Raw genomic sequence first — 25,333 nt, forward strand, 5'->3', positions numbered from 1 at the left:
GGTGGTGGTAATTGCGAGTCATCACTGAAACCTTGGTTTCCTCACAGGAACGAGATGGTTTCGGAAGCCTCTCTGTACCCAGAGGACGAGGTCGTGGCCGAAGTGATTGGAGTGTTGGGGCACCTGGGGGGCTGCAGGAGGTAACCTACACAGTCCCAGCAGATAAATGTGGCCTTGTTATAGGCAAAGGTATGAAACCCCTGCTGGATTTCCATTTCCTTTTTCCCACTACCTCACACCCATACCTCCAGAATCTATTTGCTTAATTAATTCCATTTGCCCACCTAAAGTTATCTAGTCCAGCCCCCTCATTTTACTGACCATTCAACAAGCATTTATTAAGCACCTTATCATACCCTGGGATACAAAGACAAAAGGGAAATGGGCCCTGCCCTCAAGGAGCTCACTTTTGTGTGAGGAAACTGAGGCCCAGAATACATTGCCAAAACAGGTTGGCAGCTATGCCCAGCATCAAGTCTTGCAACTCCACATTTTTCATTCATTCTCTTGTACCATTCAAGGTTCTAGGTGTATTGGGCTAGTTCGAATTGTTATGAAAATGGTATTGAACATACTTTCAGGTAATTTCAATCATTAGGTAGGAGATTTTTCTCAGATGACCTCTTCCAGGTTAAGTCCCAGCTTCTTAGAGAGCATGAGACCAAGAAACCTGGATTCAGATTCTACCTCTGACACTTATTGCCTGTGTAATCATGGGTATCAGGTCAGCCTTTCAAATCCTCAGTTTCCATACCTATAAAATGACAATGGTAATACCTAGAATATTATCTACCACTGAGATTGTTGTGAGGATCAAAGGAGATCATGTACATAAAGTGCTTTGAGTAGTTTAAAGTGCTATAGCAACCTCAGTTGTTGTTCTTACACTGTAGACTGTTAAGAGAGGAAAAAATCCAGGCCCATCATTTTCTACCTGAGGAAACTGAGGCCCAGAAAAGGAGTCTAGCAAATGATGAAGCACTGATTAGAACCCAGGATTCCTGACTCATGCTTTTTGTCTTAAACGACACTGCTTGTCCTATGGTATTTTGGCTTTGATAACACAGCATGTGAAACTAGCTTTTTTTTCCCAGCACTTCTTAAAATAACAAATACCCTTTAGAGAAAATTTAAAGTGAATGATTTCCTTTGTAGCCAGTTTTTTAGAGAACATTAGCTAAAATTCACATGAATAATGGGCAGTCTCCTTATCCTCATCCTTTAATATGTGTTGTGGGAAATATGTAACATATGGTGCTTGGTTGGTGATCTCATACTTTTTAACTTCTACATAGACGTTGAAGAGACAAGTAGAATGGGGCAATAGGGATCTAAATACAACGAGTAATGTTCCTTGACATGAGCCAGGTGCTCCCAAGCTTCTTTCATCTTTTGGTGAGCCTCCATCATAGCCCCATTAGTAGCAAGATATCAGCGTAGAGGGTTGGGTTTCATAAATATAAGGTTTTTATGAATGTAGTCCTAATCTTTCATCTAACATTCTCCTCCTGGTTTAATTGTTTATCATCTATCCTTAATTAGTGTTTAAAGACAATTCATTCTCCTCAATGTCAAAGAACCAAACTTTATAGTTGACTTCTTATGAGTTACCCATCTACTTTTAAGTATTGAATGATATTCTTTGTATGAAAAGAAGTAACCTTAATTTTTATCTTTATTGTTTGGTATAATGCCACCTTTGAAAGAACAATATTAGTGAGTTCTCTTTAATTCCTTCAGGGAAAGACTTAAGGATGGGAGAGCAGAGCTTTGTCTCAAGCCACATCCCTTACCAGAAACATGGTGCCAGAGCACCATGAGAAAAGGGTGGTAAATTACCCTCCTGCCCATTCTACTTTGTTTGTTTTAACATTTGTTTTTTAACTTTCTGGTTAGTGTTACCTGTGTTAGACTGTAAGCTTTTAGAAAATAGGAACTGTGTCTGTGTAATTTGTTTTGTATGTCTGACTGACATTGTATCAATAAGTATGGTTCATTGACAATAACAAGTTTGATATCTCCTCCTACCCTGCCAGTTGGATGATTTGAGACCAAAGCTTGTTGATATCCATAGGTTTCAAATTATTATTGATCTTGATACAGTTTCTTTTACTTTTAAAGATGAGCTGTAAATGATACTTGATTTTTTTTCCCTTTTAGATGTCAGTGAAGCTTCTGTGTCTTTATCATTTGAGTTTCTCACAGTTAGCAAAAGAGTGATACTTTAGAATCACCACTAAGTTCTTTGTCCTCTTGCAAATCATCCTGAATCAACAGGATGAGCTAAAGTGAATAAATGGAAAAGATTCCTCTTTCATTATCTTTTCCTCCTACCGCTATTTTTTTTCTCTGAGAGCTTGACTAGGTATGGTATCTTATGCTTCTTAAAGATGTTGGGGATGTGGTTGAAGAAGAGCACCCATACAAATGTCAGGCCCTCCCTCTGGGAGTTGGTGCTTGAAAACAAACTGCAGCCTCTTTGGGCCCCTGGCTGGATTTCCATGATAAACACAGCAATATTGACAGATAATGTGGCCAGCCTGGCTCTTGTCAGCCCAGTCTTTTAGCAGGTTTGATTAATTGCTTTACGATTTCACGTCCAGCTGGGGGGCCACTGGTGGGTCGTTTCTGCCCCCCATCAGGTGGAACAATGGAGCAGGCTGTTGAATCAGTCTATAGACAGCCACCATGTGCCAAGCGGGTGACCTCATTTTGAAGGAAGATGAACTTAAATTAACTCCTTCCGGCCCCGTGCAGCATAGTGTTGACTGCCTTGCCTTATTAGCATGCTCCCAAGGCCTAACTAAAGAATCCTTATGGGTAGAGTTGCAAATGTTACTGTTTTCTGGTAGCAAGATGATATTAGACGACAAGATTTCAGGGCTTTGAGAGCAAAGATGCACTGTTTTGTGCATAAACCTTGAGATCACATTACCTTGACTCAAGAGGAAAATGGTACTGACAGGGGCTGCAGAACCATAGTTTTCCCTGAAAGATAACCTTGTAGTTTTCCTCGTTTTGATATAATAACCTAAAAACCAATTGACAAATGAAGCTGTTGTCCCATTTTGTGGGTCAACGAAAATTCCATGACTCTTTCTATAGAATGACTCTTGAATAAAATGGGGTATTTATAGTAACAAAGCTTGAGGTTGTACTTTACCTATAAGCAAACAAAGCTTAAAGGATATTTTAAATTGTCATGTTGTCACCTATAATTTGTGTAGTAAGTAGGAAGAAGATGGGAACTTTACACAATTCTAGCTGTTCTTTAAGAAAAGCCTGAGAATATTCAGAACTTTGAGGCATGTTTGATAAATTACAATTTTGTTTATTTAAAACCACTTTGTGTAACATAGTACTCAAGCAAATGTTAAGTGAAACTTTGAACAAAGTACCAACTAATTCTGTTTTGTATAACCTTTATCTTCAGCATACCAGGCTATAGGTGTGTTGTTATTGTCAGTTACAAAGACAAGGTTTGGAGGGTTTGTTTGTTTTTTCGGGTTGTCTTGCTGGTGGATGCAGCATATATCGATTCCCCCCAAATGTCTTTGGAAACCTAATTGACTGAGAAGTTATTCTAAAATGATTTTCCCTTCTTGCATATGGAGAAGGGAGGGGACTAAGGCAAAGGAGAAAGCAAAGGTTGGAATGTTAAAAAGGTCGAGTATGTTACAAATGTAGCCCCTGTCCCTATAGGTTTTTTTTAACTTCATATGAGAGATAGGGTATGGAAAAATCTGAAAATGAAAATAAATGTTTAAGTCTAATTTTATCTGCTTTATGTATGGATTAGGGATAGTTACTGCCCTGTACCAGTTGTTCAGTGATTATTTTCCCCCTAGATTTGCAAGACTAGTGCTGTAAGTTTTCCCTCTATTTTCCCCCCTTCCTCCCTTTTTTTTTTCATCTCCACTTGAGTGGAGCTGATCTTTAAGTTCTGTGAAATTTCAAAAGAAGAATTGAACCATTGTAATGCTGGCTGGAGCTTTTGTTAAGCAAATTTCATTAAGAGACTGGGACTCTCACAGGTTTTTCAAAAAGTCCAACTAAATTTTCATTAGCCCTGCTCCACCCAGTGTTCTTCTGTACACAGTCATGGTATGACTCCCTGTCTAGATCCATTCCCTATGGAAGCAGTGACTTTAGAAGTGACAGGATGGTATATTAAAGGCCTTAATGGGAGCCAAGAATTGTTCCGTTCTTTGCCTGGCCGTTTGACCTGAGCAGGGAGGGGAGAACGGCTGGGGTGGCCCCCGTTGTACAATGGAGGAGCCATCAGAAAGTCATTCTTATACTGAGAAAGGAGATTGTAGCTTATCAGAGGGGACAGGCTTGCTGACTAAACACAGTGCTCTTCTTAGGTCCAAGAATCCAGTGAGGAGGAAATTAGAGAGCAAACAAAATCCAGAAATATTTATTAGCACCTACAGTGTAATGCAATGCAATAGTGTTAGCTTTTGGAGTTTGGTAGAGGACTTTTCCCCTTTTAGATGGTAAATCCTCATTTTATATCATACAGGTAGGATACATGCATTCTAGTTGGTCAGCAACTCATTGTCAATAAAGAGGCGTTCTGATGGCCACTGTTCTTCTGATTTTACCCAGTATTTGTGATCTTAGCATGTTCTACATAATCAACCTATTATCAGCAAGTGCTCAAGCACCAACAAACAAATGGCTGCCTCCTTGGAACAATATTATTCCTTAAAAGCATTTAAACATTTCTATTTGCTCTGTATGTCTCCTGGTGCATAAAAAACATTTTTCTTTCTGGTGCTAAAGTAAAGGATGCAAAAGAGGAAGAAATGTCTGATTTGTTGGCAGGTGTTAGAATCATACCTCAGTCATGCCTCCTGTATTCTTTTTTTTCTACCTACAGGGGGTGAGAACATCAAAAGCATAAACCAACAGTCAGGAGCCCATGTAGAACTTCAGCGGAATCCACCCCCTAATACAGACCCCAGTGTACGGATATTCACCATCAGAGGCGTACCACAACAGATTGAACTTGCCAGACATCTCATAGATGAGAAAGTTGGTGTACGTACAAGACCCTTTTTCCCACTTTTGGGCTGTTAATAGAATATTCTATTGGCTGTCTGGTGCCTTCCCCCTACTTCCCCAAGAACCTTTGTGCTTCCTGTGCCATTCAGCAGTTCCTCACACTGTTTTGGTGAGCTTGGTGGGGCAGATGGGTTATCCCCATTTTACTGAGAGTAAAGTCTGAGGCACAGAGGCTGATAATGGTCGTGGAACCAATAAGTGAAGCATTTAGATGCTCCAGCTCCTCACCACCCCAAATCTCTGCCTGTTTTCCAGGCTAGATGGGGCTGATGCTTTGCACCCAGCACTGCCCGCCTGGCCTCTTGTTGGCATTGTGTTGGTAGCCAGACATGCAGATGGTTTTCATTGACTCTGGCTTTAGTTTCAGGCACCTCAAAGCAGATAAACAAAGGGAGTGTTGATGGAGGAAAGATTTGCCACTGCTCACCTCAAAGGGGACATAGAATTGCAGAAAGAGACTTGGGCCAGCCTTAATTGACGGGAGAGTCAAGCAGGTTGGTCCATATACACAGGGTGATAAGCTAGGTTTACTGTGGTGTTATCATCCATAGACATAGTGGTACCATTATTTGCTGTTCTGTGGTATTGTTCACCTGAGGGTATGAAACCATTCTGCAAATAAAATTTTCTGTGGGGAAGAAAGGATAGATTTAGGGTTATGAGGTATTTTTGTTTCATTTATTTATTTTTTAACTTTTAAAGCTGATTTGGATTGGGAGGGTTTGGGTAGAATTTAGATGATCAGTGAATAGGAAATTAGAATTGTCATTGTGTCTGTGACAGGGTACCAATATGGGCGCTCCTGGAGGCTTTGGTCAGAGTCCTTTCAACCAAGCACCTGCTACACCTCATCAAAAGTGAGTCTTTTGTGTGTGTCTTTGCAGAGAATTTTCTCTCAAGAATTCTTCCTGCCCACAGTTTCCCTTTTGGGGACTCCCAATTAAAAGATTGAAAATTTGGTAAGGACATCACAGTTGAATAATGTCTTAAATTATACCATGACCACCTTGTCTAATCTTGGCCTTGGCCCTTGATGATTGATGTCAGGGCTTTTCCAGACTAGTTTGGAAGTCCTCTTTTCTAACACTAACACCAATAGACTAACTCCTAGCCCTATCACTGCTAATGGTTTGTTAAACAGGACTTTTGGGCTAATATGTTCCTCTGCCCCCAGCATTTTTATTTGTTTTTTTATATCCATGTAGTACCTTTCCTCCGAGGAGCTCAGGGTGCTTTCCCAACATTGCTGCTAAAGTGAACGGTAACCCTCACAGCAATCCTGTGAGGTAGGTAAAACCAGTTATTTCATTCAAGTTTTCCTATAGTTGGCAAACAGCAAGACAGGCTTGATCTAATAACAGATAGTATTCTTCTCAGGCTTTGAGAAGTGGGTGGGAAACATGAAGAGAGAAAATTGAATGAAAGGAAAATGTGAGGGAAGGTGGGCATGTAAGGTGAAGAAGGGGCATGATGGATAAGAAAGAATGAATGTTTTGTAATCCACAGTGGTCCTCAGGCATTTATGACCCAGGGCTGGGGTAACACCTACCAGACGTGGCAGACACCTGCACAACAAGTCCCAAGTAAGTGACACTTCAGAGTTTGATGAAAAAAGATGCACATCTTCTCACATAATAGATCAGTGAATTCCTGGAGCCCTCTCAAGTATAAAAGGTAGTGAAGCCTTCTTATAAAAAGGCAAACTACATATAGACTAGCCTGCCAGAGATGATTGGTCAGGAAAAACAGCTCAGGTCTTCTGCATTCCTCATGCTTGTGTTATAATAGGATGCCTGCATTGAGCCCAACTGTTCTGAGACTTTCTTCACCATCAGTGCCTTTGCTTTCCCAAGATGCATGTCGCTGCTTGACCATTGCTTCCAGGAGCTGGGGAACAGGGAGAAAACTGGAACAGTTAGGCCCCAATTGCTCCCTCCCCCAGATCACACAAGGGCTCATGGCCCCTCCTTGTGGCTGACTGCAATCTGCAGACAAGTGATATTCTAGGGGTTGTGGAGAAAACTTAGACGAGAAGAATCAGCATCTCTCTTGTTGTTGCTCTCTGGGGTAGAAATCGAACTGAAGCCTCTCTTCTGCATTCTCTAGTCACTTTCCAGATTTGTTGGCTTTCTTTCATTCTGTTTAACAGTTGCCAGGCACTTATCCTTCATGAATGGGCCAAAAATATCCCATTTCACAAGACTTCAGAGTTTCCTTTGGTCCAAACTACTCTGTTGCTATTTAGCCAGGTCTCATGCTGAAAAGACTAAAGAAACACAGAACTCCCCAGCATCTCTAACTCTTTGTAGCTAGTCTTCTTGGGTCCCACATGGAACTGTTCTCTTTGATCTAAATGACAATCTCTCTCACTTTTGTACCTGTCTTCTCTCAGTGTCAGTGAGCAGTCTGCTCATCCTGTGTTGCGAATATGGTGTAGCTTTTGAGGACAGAAGATAGTTGGGAGTGGGAGACACAGAATTGTAACCATTAAGCAAGTATTTAATCTTTCTTAAATTCCAGGGAGAAAAAAATCTGATTTCTGAGGTGGAGAGTTGTATAACTTCTCTTTGAGGAAACTTACCCAACCCTCTCAGTCTAGATTCCCCTTGTTTTTACGTTAATCGGTTGCGTCTTGGGCGGCCCTTTGAAAATCCTTTTTAGTGTCTGAAAATTAAAGTGATCGTTTATTCCTCGTGTTCTCAGTCCAGAGTCAAATGAGTCGCCAAATCAGAAGTCAGCTTTAGTTGTCTCTAACCTTTCCGTTTTATTGGTTTTTGAGATGTGTTGCTGCCCCTTTTGGGGAACTATTCCCAGAGATTTTTCTCATTTTATCATCCTTGGTAAAACCCAAATTTCTTTGACATATTGGAAATCCTAACATTTTTTGTTTGGGAAGTATTCATTTTGACCGCAGATTTTATGACCTGCAGCATACTAGTCTGTTATATCAGGTGTTCTCGTGCCAAGTGACATTGGCTCTCCACATTGGAATTAAGCAGTCCTGCTTCTAAAGTTACTGGCTTAGAAGTGAGGAGAATGCTGGTTGTGAGTTCAGGAGTTCTGGGTTCCCTAGTTCACAAATAAATACTGCACTTGATGTGAGATGACAGGACCAGAAGTCAGGAGTCCCAGGTTCTAGCCCTGATTTCTTCACTCTAACCTTCTGATAGAGGTCAAGTCATTTCCCTGCTCTAAGCCTTGTAGATCTCTTAGATTTTTTCCATTTTTAAGGTTATAATTCTGTTATTTTGGTTGGTTAATTTCTCAACCAGATGTCACTGTTTTTCATATGTCTATGATGAAGGGAAATCCTTCCCAAAATACCAGAAAGTTAGACATTTTTCTGAATGTGTCTGTAGTTTAACTAGCAAAAAGCAACCTTTGGTGAGCTAGTGGGCTAGCTGACCTTTTCCTGTTCTGTGCTGTGGTGGAGGCAAATGCTGAATGCCACATCCAGAAGAGTAGATGTGTTTGGTCAGTTCTGATTTTTTTTTTCCCCTCCTTTGGAAAGATGAGGGAAATAAAAAGGTGGGTAATGAGAGAAATAAAAATGTGAGTAAGATCTTTGTGATGGCCATCAGTAGGTGAGGTGGTACAGTTATTAAAGTTGACTTAACTGCACTACTTGCTCCCTGGCTAACGATCAGGTTAGTTCTCAGTCATGTCAAAGGGAGTTTTGCAAGGCATGGGAGGATTACTCTTCAGAAACTACATAAATACCTATAACTGAAAAATATTTTCTGCATCCCAAATGTTCCTTTTTGTTTATAATTTTAAAGGAAATCTCCAGGGGAGGAGGGAGAAAGGTACTATCAGAGGATACTGATCCCACTTTCTTACCTATCCATTAGTGTATTTCTGCCAGTGATCCAACTTCTCATTCTCCTTCACTTTTTTAGAGAACCAAGTCATTCCACTGCCAACATAAAACACCTATCAAAAAATTATCTCCTCTACTCTTCCTTCATCCCTTCCTCTTCGGTTCTACCCTTCTGTAGTGATGATAGTGGGGAACCTCATTTCCTGGCCCCCACCTTTAACCCTGCATGCATTTAAATGTCATGCCTCTATCTTCCTCATACCCATCTTCAACCTTAAATGAATTAACTAAAGGGTAAAACATTTTGCTGTGAAATGTATTTAATGCTGTCTCTTTTCAACCTACTTTGGACTAGTTCTGATTTTTTAAAAAAGGTATTGAAGGAGGTCCTTTCCTTTGTTGGTGGACAGGTGGACACTCAAGCCAGCCCTGACCTCAGCAGAAAGAAAGGTCCTGACTTATGGCTTTGGTCAAGTCTTTTAACCCTCTTTCATTTCCCTAAACAGAATGCTACTGCCTTGTTCCCTCCACCCACTTCACACTTGCAATTTATTATGTTTTAACAATCTTCTCCTTCTTCCCTCCATGCCCCCCCACCCCCACCCCGCCTTTACTGATTCAAAGCCCTTTGCAGCTTATGTTGCACTGTAGGGCATGTACCCAGAGACAGTGAGAGAGAATGTGTAAAGAATTAGAATTAGCTTTCTTTCCCCGCTGTCCACTTTGCCTTGTCACTAGACTTCCTGGTTTCTTCTCTACTCTGTATTGGGGAACAAGGGGAAGTGAGGCTACAGTTCCGATTGAGCTTTCTTTTTTAGATTTTCTTTAATTTCCTATGCTTAGTTACTTTGAATGTTTACAAGTCTGCTTGTCCAGTTTGAAGAACTATTTTCTTCAAATAGAAGAAAAAAGTTATGTAAAAGGGTGATGTTATTTTGCTCCCTGTCCCTATTTGAAGTTCAGTTGACCCTGTAAACAAAACCAACTATGCCTCTAAGGTATTGAATGCTAAATCACCTCAAAGTAGTCCACAACCTATGACACATTTCATTAGGAAGCTTTTTTGTTCTCATAGCCTAACCTGTTTTCTTTCTATCTTAGGGGCCATCCCCCTCTCCCCTAACTCAGCCACTGTGCTCCTTGCCTAACCTGGAGGAACCTTTTCTGTACCCCTTCCCCATATATCTATGGAACAAAATTCATTGTTTCTTGGATGGAGGTTCACATCTTGTTCCCTTCCTCTTTTTTCCTGTCCTCCATCCTTTTCTAGCTAAATCTCTTGCCTCTTTTCCCCCCAAAAGCTAAAGTAACCAAAGCATTATTGTGAGGTATGTGCCCCCCAGGCTTTTTGGTGTGGGTAAAAAATGCACCAGAAAGCTCTGGGCAGTAGCTAGGCAGGAGGAAAAACCCTCCTTTCCTCACTGGCCTGACTGTTTTTGTCCTCTTCAAACAGGCCAGCAGAGCCAGCAGCAGAACAGCCAGCCTGGTTACAGCAAGGCATGGGAGGACTATTACAAAAAACAGAGTGAGTGGCTTTCTTCAAAGGCAGATGACCAATGAATGACAAAGTACTTTCTTGTCCCTCTCAAGCACACTTTAATTTACTGTGGACAGAGCATCTTCTTTTCCTCAGGAGCTTCCTATCAATACCTTAACTTGTTTCCCCATTTTTCTTCTTGCCCTTTTGCCAGAACAGAGTTGTAACCTAGCCAGGTTGCATCTCAGCTGGTATAGAAATAACCCAATATTATCCCTTTCCTGTGCTGATTTTCACACTGCTGATTCTCACTGGTCAGCAGTCAGCTAGGTGAGAGACAGAATGTAGAAATAGGTGTAGAACCTGGATTCTTAGACTTGCCTCTGAAAAGTGGTGGCTGCCTTAGAGTCCTGAAGTCTTTCTGCTTAATCCATATAACTGAATCACAAGCCAAACCAGTCTTAAAAACACCTAGCAAATAATTCAAATCGAGAGCTAAATTAGTATATTTTCTTAAATGGTTGAGCTAGATGAGTTAAATATTCTATAGAGTGAATTGAAATCTCATTTGGTTTGAAACCTTGATTCACATCACTTGCTAGTTGTGAGAGCTCAGGTTTGAAGCTTGATGAGGATGGGTAAACAAAAGATTTAGGTCTTGGGACTGTTCTGTGAAGGGGAATGATACTTTTTCCCCTGTCACTGAGAATTTCCTGGGTATAGAAAGGAAAGGAGGTTACTAAGGGGAAGTAGTTGAATGGCTAAAATATGATGGGGTTTTTTTAGGGAACTGTTAGTGGTGAGGCAGCAATGGAAAGGGTGGAATTTTTTGTGAAGTGTTTATAATTTGCACCTATCAGCAAGCCAGCTTCAGGCAGGTCCTTATGACCGTCCAGCTCTTCAAAATTGAAATACCAGATGATGTGAGCAATGTTTCCTGATGTCCAGCAACACTTTAGGAAGCGAAATACACAGTTAGATTTGAGCACCATTTTACAGCTAATATGGCTTGTCTTTGAATGGACTGGTATTGGTGCCTTCAGATAATCTGTCTTTCCTCCTTTGTCAATCAGGCCATGCCGCCAATGCAGCTTCTCAGGCAAGTTCCCCACCGGACTACACAATGGCCTGGGCGGAGTATTACAGACAGCAAGCTGCTTACTATGGGCAAACATTAGGGCAAGCTCAGGCCCACAGCCAGGTCTGTATTTCCCTGAACACAGCAGTGTGTACCTTTGTCCTGTCCTTTCCTCCCCCCATCTTAGAATAATTTGGCAAGTGAATTGAACATTGGCTCGCCACCCCGTTGAAGCTCTGACCTCTTAGCCAGCCACTGTCTCCTTTGTCTCCTGTTGTTCTTCCATCCTAAACCATGGCACTCTGACAGCTGGGTCTTTATAAAACTTGGACACGAGCAAAAAAGCAGATGTTAACTAGGACAATTACAGTAGCCAGGGAGAAATCCTAGTGGCCACTTCTTTTCAGTCCTCCATCTTTCTTGCTCTTTCTCTACAAGGAATCTTTTGGGCCAAAGATAACTGGAGTTAATTTTGTAACCTAGTGGGGCAACTCCTCCACATGACCTAATAAATTTCCATCAATTTATCGGTTGTATACAATTGTATGACTTGTATACAGTTGTATACAAAAATACAATCAAGAAAATACATAGACTTTCTAAGGCACTTCCATTTAGGGGAGATGAAGAATTGAACTGTATTGCCATTCTGAGCAAGTTGCCACTCCGTTAGATTTTCTGACATGGGAGGGGGGCTGGCTGTTAAAATTGCTGTCACTGGGCTTCAAAAGGTGTCTAACCACAGTGATTATGTAGCCCTGTCCTTTGTTCCAGCTCCGTGAGGCACCTTCCCGGTCACGTAATAGAGGGTTCCATATTGGCTACTCCTTGGGAGGCAGGGCTGAGGAGCACAAAGCCAGATTTTTTCAGCCTTGTGCATTCCCAACCTCTAATCCTATGGATAGGAAATCAGCATTCAAAAGTTTCATAATTAGACATTTTGATAGGTATTTGAGGCCAATTATCAGGCACCTAAAGGAAAAACATCCACAGGTTTTCTCATTTTGATAGCACTGCAAAACCACAGTGTCCAGTGACTCAAGTCATGATTGCCTCAGTGGGCTCCAGGGGTAACATCCTTAGCAAGCTGCCTAGTGGGCTCAGTAGGAATGGGTAGCTGAGCTTTCTAGAGTCTGACAACGGCCACAGGCCAGGAAGTGCTTGTACTTCTCCCCCACTCCCTTCTACGTCCCCATTTAGAAGAAAATCTCTGAAACATCTCTCCTAAGATTTTCTCTTGCCATATCCTATGACATCAGTCTCACAGACGGGAGAGGAGTTATCTCCTTGTACATTGACTCTGTTGTCTGTTGGATACCAGAGAAAGTGTGACCTGTCACCTGCCCTGGGGAGAAATGTTTCAGAAGTACATACTTGAAAAAAATCTACCAAGGAATAACTTTTCTCCTTTCTTCTTTTTCCTTTACAGGAGCAGTAGAACAATGTCCTTATGGCAATTTTTTTTCCTTGAAATCATTGTGAAAGAAAACCTTTTTGTAACAGAGGTTTCTAGATTTGCAGCCTTTTGATGAAGATTTTTTTTGTTCATTTTTGTGAAACACTAGTTGTAGAATAATCTATACTGAACTTTTCTAAGAATCAGGAAAAATTAGTAATATACTAAACTTCATGAAAATGCTGGTAATCTTTTGATTTCATTTTTTGGGGGGTATTGTTTTGTTTTATTGTTATTTCCAAATTTGTAAACTTTGGGGTTCTATTTGGAACAACGTCTGCAAATTCCAGACACCAAAATGTACCTCAGAGTAGTGACATTTCAAACATGGGAATTTTTTTTGTTTGGGGTTTTTTGTTTTGTTTTTGTTTTTTCTTGGTGTGTTTCTCTTTTTCCTTTTTGATCTTTTCTGTTGCAACAAAGTGGCTTGGAAGTCTTAGGTGTTATGTAACAAATCCTAAAAAAATTTTTTAAACAGTATTTAAATATTCTTAAATATGTAAATGCATTATTAAATGTTTTACTTCTAATTTCTTTTATTTTGGCTGTCTGATTTTATTGCATTTTTTAAAAAACTACATTATGTATTGTAATTAATTATGTGAATTCTGTATTGAGACAGTTAACTGTTTTGCTGTCCGACAGGTTAGGGGAGGGGGGGCATTTTGTAGGGTTTGTATAATTTCTAGAGTCTAAAGGGGTAATATAAAAACATGTAATTTTTTTTAGCAATACTTTTTTTCACATGTCCATTTTGGGTTGCATTTGTGTATCTAAGACCTCCAAGCTTATTTTAAAAAATTTTAAAAACCTTCCTCTATACTCTCAGAAATATAAATACTGTTATTTTTAATATTAAAAATAAATCAGCTACTAGTAACTTTAACAAACACTGTGGAACATTAAACCATATATAAGGTAGTAACTATTTTTTAATTCCAAGGTGTTTTTTGCTTTTTTCATTTTTCTTTCAAATATTTTCATATCTAATATTTGTCAAATTACTTAGAAAAATAAATGATTCTAGTATTAACCACAGTATGCGCTAAATAATTTTGATTTAATAAAAGGGATAATATGATTTCTTATGTTTAGTGTTTTCTTGTACAGATAACTGTATTTTTAAAGAAAAAAAACGGAACTGAAACTATTTTTTCTTGCATTTTTAATTGACCTGAGGGACATTCCGTTTTGAAATGTACTGAATTTACTGTTCGGTTTTTTCTCTTTCTTTTTATTTCCCTATAATGCTTGAAATGTCTAACTATAAAAAAATGCAATTAAATAATGTTGAGCATGGTGTTTAAAACAAAATGTTCTTTTTATTTGACTGACAGTTGCATTTTACACTCTATATAATAAAATTTCCACAAGGCTTCTTGTGGGTGAAGTGTTTTTAGTCTGTTTTATTTTGCATTTTCTTGTTACCTCCCCTTCGCATTGCCACCCCAAATGGAAAGCAGTCAGGAATGCTCGCCTGCTCTTAAGACGGCTGACTCACATTGCATTATCTCCAACTTAGTTGCTACACTACATAGGCTTATATCTACTTCGTTAAACTAATTTCATTTTAATGGCTTTGTATAATTTGATATTATTGACTTGAGAGCCTTAATTACAGTCAGGCCTTCTTACCTGTCACATCTAAGCATCTCTTGAAGTGGCATGACACTGAGAAGTTAATAACTAGAGTTTCCTCATATGGAAAGACACTGTCATTGTAAGTGGGTCTTGAAGATTAATTTATGGGAGTAATATCAAGGGGATTTGATCCAATCCTCAGCTGTATAAACACACTTTACTGTAACTAAGTCAGCAAAGCCTATACTGTCTGCTCCACATTTTCTACTAACCTGTCCCTCCATACATAATCATCTGATTGTGTATAAAATAAGGATATGGATCTCTGCAGTTCTTGCCCCTGTGAGTGCTGTTCCTCTTATTCTCAGAAGTAACAGATTTGGGCAATGCTCCCAGCTGGAGGTGATGCTGCATAGCACATTGATTGCTACTTATGGTTGGAAATAGGTCTCGGTGACTACATTGGGGGAACCTTCTTCAAGGTCTATTCAAATGATGAGATACTGTATAGTCTCAGCTGTGGGCCAAATGGTCTCTGAATCAAGGGAGTATAGTAGAAGAATAAATACTTCTGCCTTGTATTTTTTTAACCACCAGTTTTTTCTTCCTATGACTGTTGAAGGCATGTTTCTATGCTTAATACTTGAATATGCTGCCATCACCACCCCCACCCGCCCGGTCTTTACACAGGAATCTCCTCTTCCTTGATCAGTTCCTGAATAGAACTCTCCAATCATGAGTATTTACAGCTTAACTATTTTCTTTTCTGGGCCCCAGCTTTTTCCCTCACTCCCCCTCCCCCCCCAAAAAAGGCATCTGTGGCCCTGATAGGTCAGAAAGGGGTGTAGAGAGAATCCCATCTGCAGCAATTTTGAGGCATATTGAAAGCCGGAAGAAAAAATGGGGATATGGCATCTTTAAATACACCTCTAGAGAATCGAGTTTGACGTTGAGAGATTGAATAGTAAAAGCCACTTGGAAAAAAAGAAGGGAGGGGGTGAGCCAGAGGAGGGCATAAACGCTGATGATGGGAATGGGAATTGGGGAGAGGGCATTATAGAGAAGACTTCCTTCTAATTCATCTTCCACGCTCTGTGCCAAAACAGCATTTGGCATGGTTCACAGGGAGCAGTTGTGTGATAATGAACCCTAAGGTGTCCCTTAATTGAAGACTGAGTATTGCGGCTTGTGCCAAGAGTCATAAATGGCACAGGATTGTGGGAGGATGCATTTTCTTAAATGTATCTGTAAGTACAGATTAGCGCTTTTCCCCAGTGAAATGCCCATACTATAAATTATGGAAATATCTCCTTCTGATGCAACCTTTTATTGAGGGGGTGGGGAAGGGTGGGGTGGAGGGAGGAGGGGGAAAAGTTTGCAAGCATATGAAATTTGGCCTCTCATTAAGATGGCGCCCACGGAATATGGGTTTTTTTCATCAGCAGTCTGGTGTCTTAGAAGGCTAAAGTGCTTGAAATGCACCAACTTCAGCGATTGTTTTCCATTAAGAAAGCTGCATGGTCATCACTAAGGACTTTGTGTCTGTGGGGGCTGGGGCAAAGAGTGTGAGGGGTGGGGGCATCTCTGACCTGTCTTTCAAACTTGGTCCCCAGACCCAGGGGTTTATGAAGAAGTTGGTTTGGCAATCCCGGAGACCCTCACGTACAGATGTTCAAAGTGATGTGTGTCGGAGCCATTTGGTGTTGGTCCCTGTCCACACCCATAGACTTCTCAGGTTGTGGTATGCGTTGCTCTTCCTGCAGCTGTGATTTGTGCAGCTTGTGAGTCATATCCCTCATCTTTTCCTTTCTTTTTGGAGGGGGATGGGAAGGGACATATGGGTACATACTGCTTGTTGCGGAGTTGTTGCCATTCTGTCATGTCTGACTTCATGACTATATGGACCAGTGTCCACAGGGTTTTCTTGGCAAAAATCCTGGAGTGATTTGCCATTTTCTTCTCCAGTGGATCACCTTTTCTCAACTCTGCTATGACCTGTCCATCCTCTTAGGTAACCCTGGGAAGACCCTAACAACTTGGTCCATTAAGGCATTTCAACACCAGAGGGTATTGACATCTGCCTCTTCCTGTTTGGGGCGGTATCTCTGTGCTATAGGCCCACTCAGTAATGCCCGGGTACCAGCTGGGATTTTAAAGACAGGCTAACACAGATGGTCCCAGTTCTTATGAATTAATGGACAAGAAGACTGCCTGAGACCTAATTCTGGGAAAAGAAGTGGGGCACAAAGGATATGCTGAGGAAGTGGGTGCCAGGCTGAGTATTCTAACTTGGGTAGAGTTGGTAAGGAAGGATCCCAAACAACCTAAATTATACACTGGGTCCTAGGATAAGCTTTCTGCCAGGTTTGAAAGCTGTTCATAAACATTTGGTTTCCTGACCTCTGAGATTTTTATTTCTGAGCTTTTATATCCAGAGGAAGGGTATAGAGGAACTTTTGTTTTCCTCTATTTCTGCAGAGAGCCGCTACTGAAGACTTACTCTGTAAGGTGGTGATGCACCTGAGTTCTCAAAGGCTGCGTCTGTGGAGGACGAGCTTGGGCAGGTCCTACCAAGGTTGAGAATTTTTTACTATAAAACTGGAGATAAAACTAGCTGGCATCTCAGGGCTAGAGTGCTGGACTTGGGAGTCAGGAACACTTGGATTCATATTCAGCCTCTCACACTAGCTGTGTAGAGATGGACGGGTCTCAGTCTCCCTAAGCCTTGGCTTCCTCATCGACCTCACTGGGTCATGAGGATCAAATGAGAAAATGATGAGACAGTGTATGTATTACTTTACATAGGCAAGTATATAGCATGTTTTCTATTAAGCTTCATACCCATCTCCTCAAGATGGGAACATCTAGTTCCTATTTAGTTCGCCTAGAAAAAGTTCCAGTAGTTGCTATCCTATTGTCCATTTATATTTAATATCTTTCTGACTAACCATCAAAGTGAATAAAATGATTGCTTTTTATGAGTGAATAAGTATTGAGGTACAAACTCATTTCTGTAAGCTCCCCCAAAGCATCTTCAGAATGAAGCAGTAGCAGACAAAATGACAGGGAGTAAATGATGGGGATGAGGATGATTTAAGCTAAAGGCTGAAAGACTCATCGCTAGAGGTTTGGTGTTGATAAATCTGAAGGTATTTCACGACAGTAAAGGGAGTGTCCATATTTATAGAATACTTCCACTGAAGTAAATATTTAACAAAATCTCCTATCCCCTTTTGCCCCCCAACAGCTCTATCTATATCTTTATCTCCTCAAGAATTCCAAGTCAGTCATTTGTAAAGGCCAGATGGAAGAACAACTCAGAGATCCAAATGGGAAAGGTGAAATGATGTTGGTTTCCCAGAAACTTTGTTCTTATAAAAATGTAATTTTCAGATTGCTACTGCATGACAACCAAAATTTAGAGTATGTCATTGTGTGAGTGACAAGTAGAAGGGGTCTGTCCTGCATTAATGCCCTGCCATTTTATTATCACCTTCTTTATTAAGGAAATCCTTTTCTATCATGAAAAAGGCATCCATTTTAAAAAAATTATTGCCTTCATCTGTTCCTTTCTTTGCAGCGTTCTGTGCCCTTGTGATTATCCTGTCTCTTCCTATTGCCCCAGCTTCTGTAGCCCAACCCAGTCCAATTCCCATTAGCCCAGGAGAATTGCAGAATCTCTGTGTGGCCTACACAGAGGACCACAGGGCAACAGTGCATTACAGGGCCTGGAACTTTGCAGAAAAGTAGGACAATAGGTAGGAAAGGGGCAAGAGAAAAGCCACATTATGAGCAATAGACAATCAGGAGGCCCAGATTCTATCTAGACTTGGCTCCACCATTAACCAGTTCTGTGACCTTGGCAGAAACGCTTCATCTATACCTCTGCCTATTACCTTATTCGCCTCTGTGGACCTCACTCATTTCCTTCACCTATAAAATCACATTTGTACTAGATGACCACTAATGTCCCTTCCAGGTCTAATCTAATCTAATCTATATTCAAAGAGTCTGTGTTCTATGATCCTTTCCATCCCTAACATTCTAGAGTCTTGTTTTCTATTCTATGGAACCTGAGGGTTTATTGGCTCTTTCTTGGGTCAAGATTTGTTTTCTGTACCTCAAGAAATTTGAGTTGAGCTTCCTTAGTAGCTTAGGTTCCATTCGTACTTCCAGATGGGAATTCCATGCCAGAGGACATTTCTCTATTTGCTGCTCTATAGATATCCATTTGATATCATGTTTCTATACACTCTTATGTGGGCACGCCATGCTGAGTGGTCCTGTACCAGTGTCTCCTATGTTGCACAGTCAAATCCAAAGTTCTTGAGGGAGACCTTGAGAGTGTCTTTGTATCGTTTCTTCTAGCAACCATGTGATCGCCTGCCTCATGCAAGTTCTCCATAAAATAGTCTTTTTGGCAAGGGTACATTTTGCATTCGAACAACATGGCCAGCCCATCAGAGTTGCGCTCTCTGAAGCATAGTTTGAATACTTGGCAGTTCAGCTTGAACAAGGACTTCAGTGTGTGGTACCTTATCCTGCCAGGTGATCCTCAGAATCTTCCTGAGACAGTTCAAATGGAAGTGATTCAGTTTCCTGGCATGGTGCTGGTAGACTGTCCATGCTTCACAAGCATGAGGTCAGCACAACAGCTCTGTAGACCTTCAGTTTGGTAGTTAGTCTAATACCTCTTCTCTCCCAAACCTTTCTTCAGAGCCTGCCAAACACTGAGCTAGCTCTGGCAATGCGTGCATCAACCTCATTGTCAATGTCTACATCCCTGGAAAGTACACTACCAAGTTAAGTGAACTTATCCACAGCATTCAGAACTTCTCCGTTTCTTGTAACTGATGGTTCCATGTATGGATGGTGTGGTGGTGGCTGATGGAGCACCTGTGTTTTCTTGGTGTTAATTATTAGGCCAAAGTTAGCACAGGCATCAGAGAATTGATCCATACTTTGTGGCATCTCAGCTTCAGAGGCTGCATTGAGTGCACAATCATCTGCAAACAGAAAGTCATGCACCAACATTGCCTCCACTTTGAGCTTGGCTTGTAACCTTTTCAAATTGAAGAACCCACCATCAGTCTGGTAAGTTGACCTTGGTGCCGTGTTCATCCTCATTGAAAGCATTTGTCACCATGGCTGAAAACATCATGCTAAAAAGCATGGGAGCAAGCACATAGCCCTGTTTCACTCCATTAGTGTCTGGGGAGGCATGAGAGCATTGTCCATTATCCAGAATCTGGGCAAACATGCCATCATGAAATTGACGTACAATAGTGATAAATTTCTCTGGGCAACCAAATTTTGACATAATTTTCCATAAGCCTTCATGACTAACAGTGTCAAAGGCCTTGGTCAGATCTACAAACGTTGTGTACAGACCTCAGTTCTACTCCTGCCATTTCTCCTGGAGTTGTCAGGCAGCAAACACCATATCAATTGTTTCTCAGCCCTTTCTGAAGCCACACTGGCTCTCAGGTATATGCCCATCTTCCAGGTGAAGGATCAGCCTATTAAGGAGGACTCTAGCAAGAATTTTGCTAGAAATCTGGTTAGGAAGCAGGACTCAGGGGTGAGGGTGGGGGGACCTGCAGCCTCAAGGCCACATGTTGCCTTCTAAGTCCTTGGATGCAGCCTTTTAACTGAGTCCAAGTTTTACAGAATTCTTTTATTAAGGGGTACTGCACTACTGGTAGATATTGATAACCTCTGTCTGAATTCCAAGGGTCACAGATTTAGAATTGAAAGAGAACTTTGTCTAGTCCAACCCTGTCGCTTGACAGATAAAAGACCTGAAACCCAGAAAGACATGCCCAGGGTCACATGGCCAGCAAATGACAGTCAGGATTTGAACTCATATCCTCAGACTCCAAATCAGGTAGAGGGTATGACTCTAAGAGGCATTAGTACTATACAGTTACGTGATTCCCTCCTTCACTCCCTGATTCCACAAAGTATCTTTATCTATCCAGGGTAAACATTTTCCCAACGAACCACTTGGTTGAGAGTTGGGTCATCTAACAGACTACAAGGTCTAGGAAGTCATAGGCCATTTCTGTTTAGTGCCCAGTTCCAACAGGGGCTCATGGACCACTTTAAGTCATGAAGAAAGGAGAGGAACATCTGTCTAATACCTTCATTGATCCTGAAAGGTTGACTTCATCCTTACAAAAGCTCTGTGAGGCTGATTAGGTAATACAGTCACCATTGGATGCAATGCATGGATTAAGAAAATGAGACTCAGAGGAGTTAAGTGACTACCCAAAGTTCCTCAATATTCCTGATCAGACAGGTTCTCATACACAGAACCCCCCAAAAAAACTACCCCTAGAGATGGAAGGACCCACAGAAGTCAGCTAACCCAAATTTTCAGCCAAGTAGAAAAAAATCAGATAAGAATGTGCAACGTTCCTCGGTGCAACTCAAACATAGTCCAAGGTAAACTAATGTAATCTAGGTAAGCCTACAAAGGTTAATCGTTACTTGTAGGACTGGCAGCCTCTCCTGGAGTTAGAACCTTTCCCTGGGAGTACCCATAGAGAGGCCCAATTTTTGAATGTTGAATCTTTTGCTTCTCCATTCAAGAGAAAACTATGTGCCACTTCTGGATGTGACATTTTTAAAAGGGTGATAATAAATTAGAGCATGTCCCAAGGAGGATGATAAAGGGTCTAGAAAACACACTTTATGAAAAATGATGGAAGAAACTGGGGAAGAGAAGGTTTGGAAGGGAAGGGGGAATGAGTAGACACATGCTTACTGGCTTCAAATGTCACTTCCCAGCTCAAGAAACTCTGGTGCCTCCCTAATTCTTCTAGAGTAAAAGACAAAGTCTTTGGTTAGGCACTCAAGAGCCCTTCACCTACCTTTTAAATCTCAATATATAATTACTCCCCTTTATGCAGTGCCTATGTATGTACAAGCTGACCTGCACATGCTGGGAATGTCTTTCCTAGTCACCTCTGCCTTGTAATATACTTAGTTTGTTTCAAAACTCAGCTAAAATGCTGCCTTCTACATGAGATCTTTCCTGATTCTCCAAGCTGCTATTACTGATCCTGCCAAATGAAACTACACTTTGTTTTATATACACTTATATGTGTACACATATGTCTCTCCTGATAGAGCATAAGCCCCCTCAAGGCAGGGGATGTTTCATTTTTAGCATGGTCTTGCTGGTGTCTAGTGGAACATATAGGAACATAGAACTAAATAAATACTGGCTGATTTGAATGAGATAGTATTTGGAAAGCATTAACCACAGTGCCTGACACATAGTAGGTGCTTAGTAAATGCTCATTCTATTCCTTTCCCTTGCCTCTCTTACTCTTCCCTCCAACTGTTAAAGGACTGTTTTACGGAAGAGAGAGTAGACATATTCTGTTGCAGAACTAAGACAAAAAGGCAAAAGAATGTAGGGAAGTAGGCTTTCTAAAGTTTATTAGAGCTGTGCAGCTCCATCCCCTCCCCACTTTGAAGAACTTTTAACTTGCGCTATCCCAAAACAGATCAGATTGCCTCGATAGACAGTCGTTCTACAGAGGATGAATTCAAATCTGACTTCTGGCTGTTTCTTTTGTACTTTGGGAAGAAAGCCATGATGTCATGGGAAAAGCTTTAGATTTGGAATCAGGAGAGCTGGACTTAAGTCTCCATTCTGTCACTGACTATCTGGGACTTTGGAGAAATCACACAACCTCTGAGGAATTCATTTTCTTTATCTGAAAAATTAGAATATTGAATCCAATGCCCTCTAAAGGCTCTCCTCCTTCTTTGTTATTCTATAAACTTCCCTTCACTGAAACAAGAAAAGCTAAATTATGGACACACAGGCTTCATTTGTCTGTGTGCATTGGGTCCCTTAAAGATTGGTGTTAAAGTCATCGTGAACACTACAGTCAAAGCAGCACATTGATGTCATGGCCCACGATAGCTTTTATGAAATCACTCTATAGTGTTTATCTTTTTTTTTTTTTTACTGAAACTTCTGCTAGCTTTGTTTTATCTTTACATGTTATTTTAAAGACTTTTATCATGGGGGCAGCTAGCTGGTGAAATGATTAGAGCACTTGGAGTCAGGAGGACCTGAATTCAAATCTGGCCTCAGCCACTTACAAGCTGTGTGAACCTAAGCAAGTTATTTTTAACCCTGACTGTCTTTAAAGGAAAAAAAACAACTACATTGTGACCTGCTGCCTCTTTGGTCTATAAGGACCAGAGGTAACTAAATTCTAAATTCAAATAAAATCCAAGGAATACAAATCTAAATCCTGTTCTCTGCCAGTCACCACCTGTAGACATTTCCTCTGTACTATCTCCTTCTCTGTAAAATGATGAGTTAGACTAGATGGCCACTGGGATCCATTCCAGCCTGAAATCTATGATCCTAAGATACCCTGAGTATATGGAAAGGAAAGAGAGAGAGGGAAGGAAGGAGCTGATGTTGAAAAGGAGCCACAACTGATAAGGTTCCAAGCAATTCCAGGGCATTGAGGCAAGACAAATGATCAGAGCACATCCTGAGATCTGCTGCTGGACCCGGTACAATGGGGTGTTGTGGGACGTTGTGGTTGAGATTATACTTTCCTCCAAGAGGTTGGGCAAGTAAGAAGAGGGGGAAGGGAAAATAACAAAGTCACCTTTTCCAATTTGGGGTCATCAAGGCTCGTTTTGGGAATTGACCATCCACCTTGGGCTTGCCAGATCAAATAGTCCAAAAGAGAAAGTATTCTAGTGATGTCTTTCTTTATGCCCATGGCCTTCCCAAAATACTCTTAAAACTATAAGAAAGGAAGGAGAGGGGAGTGTGACAAAGGAAACAGCACAAGAGAAAGGAAAAGAAATGGAGGCTGCATCTTTTTTTGTCCCCCCTCCTCCAGCTGCACATTGTGAATTGGAGCCATTGAATAGGCTCACCTCCTCCTCCCCATTCTGAACCAGCACGCACTGTGGGCACAAGTGCCCATGCCTGCCAGCAAAGAACCCGTGTGCTGGTCTCACTGAGAAATCAAGATTATAAAATAGCCCACACACCCTTCTCCAGTCCCCCACCTCCAAGCAAAATCCCTCAGCTGTAAGAAGCTGTGGGCACCCTTTATTCTGAGCTGCAGAGAGTCTAAAGAGGGGGTTAGGATCACAGATCTCAAGGGAAGTCTAAGTGAGTTTCCCAAAGGACCACACACTGGGAAGATTTGGGTGTGGTTTTCCTGTTGTCAGTTTTCTAAGTTGGCCCCTTCAGAGCCCCTGTGGACACCATAAAAGTGGAAGCTGCTGGATCAATCTTGTGATTTACTCCTCTTTGGGGAACAAGGGATGGAGCAAGATATCTGGGGACTCCTCCACAAAATTCCCCTCCCTCTTCTCTGTTAGTTGCAACAACAAAAAAATAATAAATATTTTGCTTTGTAAAGAAGGGGCTACATGGTCATTATTTTATTCCATAGAGAAGGAGGGGAAAAGATGGTGCCCAGGAAGGTCTTCACCTTGATTCTAATTCACCCTTGCCTTTTCTTGCATGTATTCATTCAACAAGCATTTATTAAATACCTACCAGGTAGGCTCTAGGAATGCAAAGGAAAAACTGAAATAATCTTCCTTCAAAAAGTTTGCAATCAAATGAGGGGAAAAAACACATACACAAATAAGTTAAGTACAAATATATTCAAAATAATAATGTATGGGGGAGGACACTAACAATTGGAGTGGAAAACTCTTGTAATAGATAGCACTTGAACTGAGCTAATGGTTTTAAGAGACTGAAATGAGGAGGGAGATCATCCCTGGCATAGGGGGTAGGGGCAAAGGTGCAGAGGTGGGAAAGAGAATGACATGTATAGAGAAAAATAGAAAGAATAGAATGGCTGAGATGCAGAGAGCCTGAAGGAAAATGATATGAAACAAACATGGAAAGGTAGACTGGAAACAGACTATGAACACTATGGCTTTTAATTGCCAACCAGAGAAGTCTGTCCCTTGTCTCAGAGGCCAGAGGGAACCTCTGGAGCTTCTGACATAGAAGATCAATCTGATGGCTTTGTGGAGGAGGGACTGAAGAAGGAAGAAACCTGAGGCAAAGAGAGAGAGGACTATTGCATCAGGTGATGAGGGCCTGAACAACAGGGCTAGCCAAATGAGTATGAAAAGGGGGACAGATATTAAAGAGATTGTGGAGGGAAAATTAACAGGACTTTTCCCCTAGATTGGATAAGAGATGAAGGAGAGATAAGATAAGAGGATAACCTGGAGATTGCAAACCTTGTGACTCAAAGGATGATGGTTCCTTCAACAGAAATAGGGATATTGGGCAAAGAAGTTCTTTGGAGGAAAAACATAATGAACTCTGTTTTAGACATGTTGAGTCAGAAATGCCCAGTGGGCAGTTGGTGATGATATGGATCTGTAAAATCATTTATGTCAAGAAGACTTGAACCCTTGGGAACTGGTGAGGTCTCAGAGAGAGAAGAAAAAGGGCCCAGGATGGAGCCCTAGGATATACCCACATATAGGGGACAAGACATGGATCCAGCAAAGATGACTAAGGAGTGGCCAGACAGGCAGGAAGCAAACAGAGAGAGAGGATATACAGATAGATAGATAGATAGATAGATAGATAGATAGATAGATAGATAGATAGATAGATAGATAGGTAGAGATATAGATACAGATATATATATATATATATATATATAGAGAGAGAGAGAGAGAGAGAGAGAGAGAGAGAGAGAGAGAGAGAGAGAGAGAGAGAGAGAGAGAGAGAGAGAGAGAGAGAGAGAGAGAGAGAGAGAGAGAGAGAGAACTTTCCCCTGTTTCCCCGGTCCAATATAGATTTGAGGTGCAGGAATT

The 25,333-nt window shown here is 41.1% G+C and overlaps 1 protein-coding gene across 5 annotated transcripts in view; it reads left to right on the plus strand.

Moving 5' to 3' along the window:
• Positions 1-14,296, plus strand: part of FUBP3 (far upstream element binding protein 3) — a 69,858-nt gene extending 55,562 nt beyond the window's left edge. For 3 of the 5 annotated variants that reach the window (XM_072632728.1, XM_072632727.1, XM_072632731.1), the window contains exons 12-19: positions 48-189; positions 4,886-5,046; positions 5,854-5,927; positions 6,276-6,356; positions 6,577-6,653; positions 10,344-10,415; positions 11,441-11,568; positions 12,875-14,296. In XM_072632728.1, the coding sequence (XP_072488829.1) occupies positions 48-189; positions 4,886-5,046; positions 5,854-5,927; positions 6,276-6,356; positions 6,577-6,653; positions 10,344-10,415; positions 11,441-11,568; positions 12,875-12,883 (744 nt within the window). In that variant the 3' untranslated portion in view covers positions 12,884-14,296. The remainder of the gene's footprint in view (positions 1-47; positions 190-4,885; positions 5,047-5,853; positions 5,928-6,275; positions 6,357-6,576; positions 6,654-10,343; positions 10,416-11,440; positions 11,569-12,874) is intronic. The other 2 variants (XM_072632730.1, XM_072632729.1) reach the window with 1 other exon arrangement.
• Positions 14,297-25,333: the final 11,037 nt, after the last annotated feature.

Source organism: Notamacropus eugenii, chromosome 1 (genome assembly GCF_028372415.1).
Source record: "Notamacropus eugenii isolate mMacEug1 chromosome 1, mMacEug1.pri_v2, whole genome shotgun sequence".
Classification (NCBI taxonomy): domain Eukaryota; kingdom Metazoa; phylum Chordata; class Mammalia; order Diprotodontia; family Macropodidae; genus Notamacropus; species Notamacropus eugenii.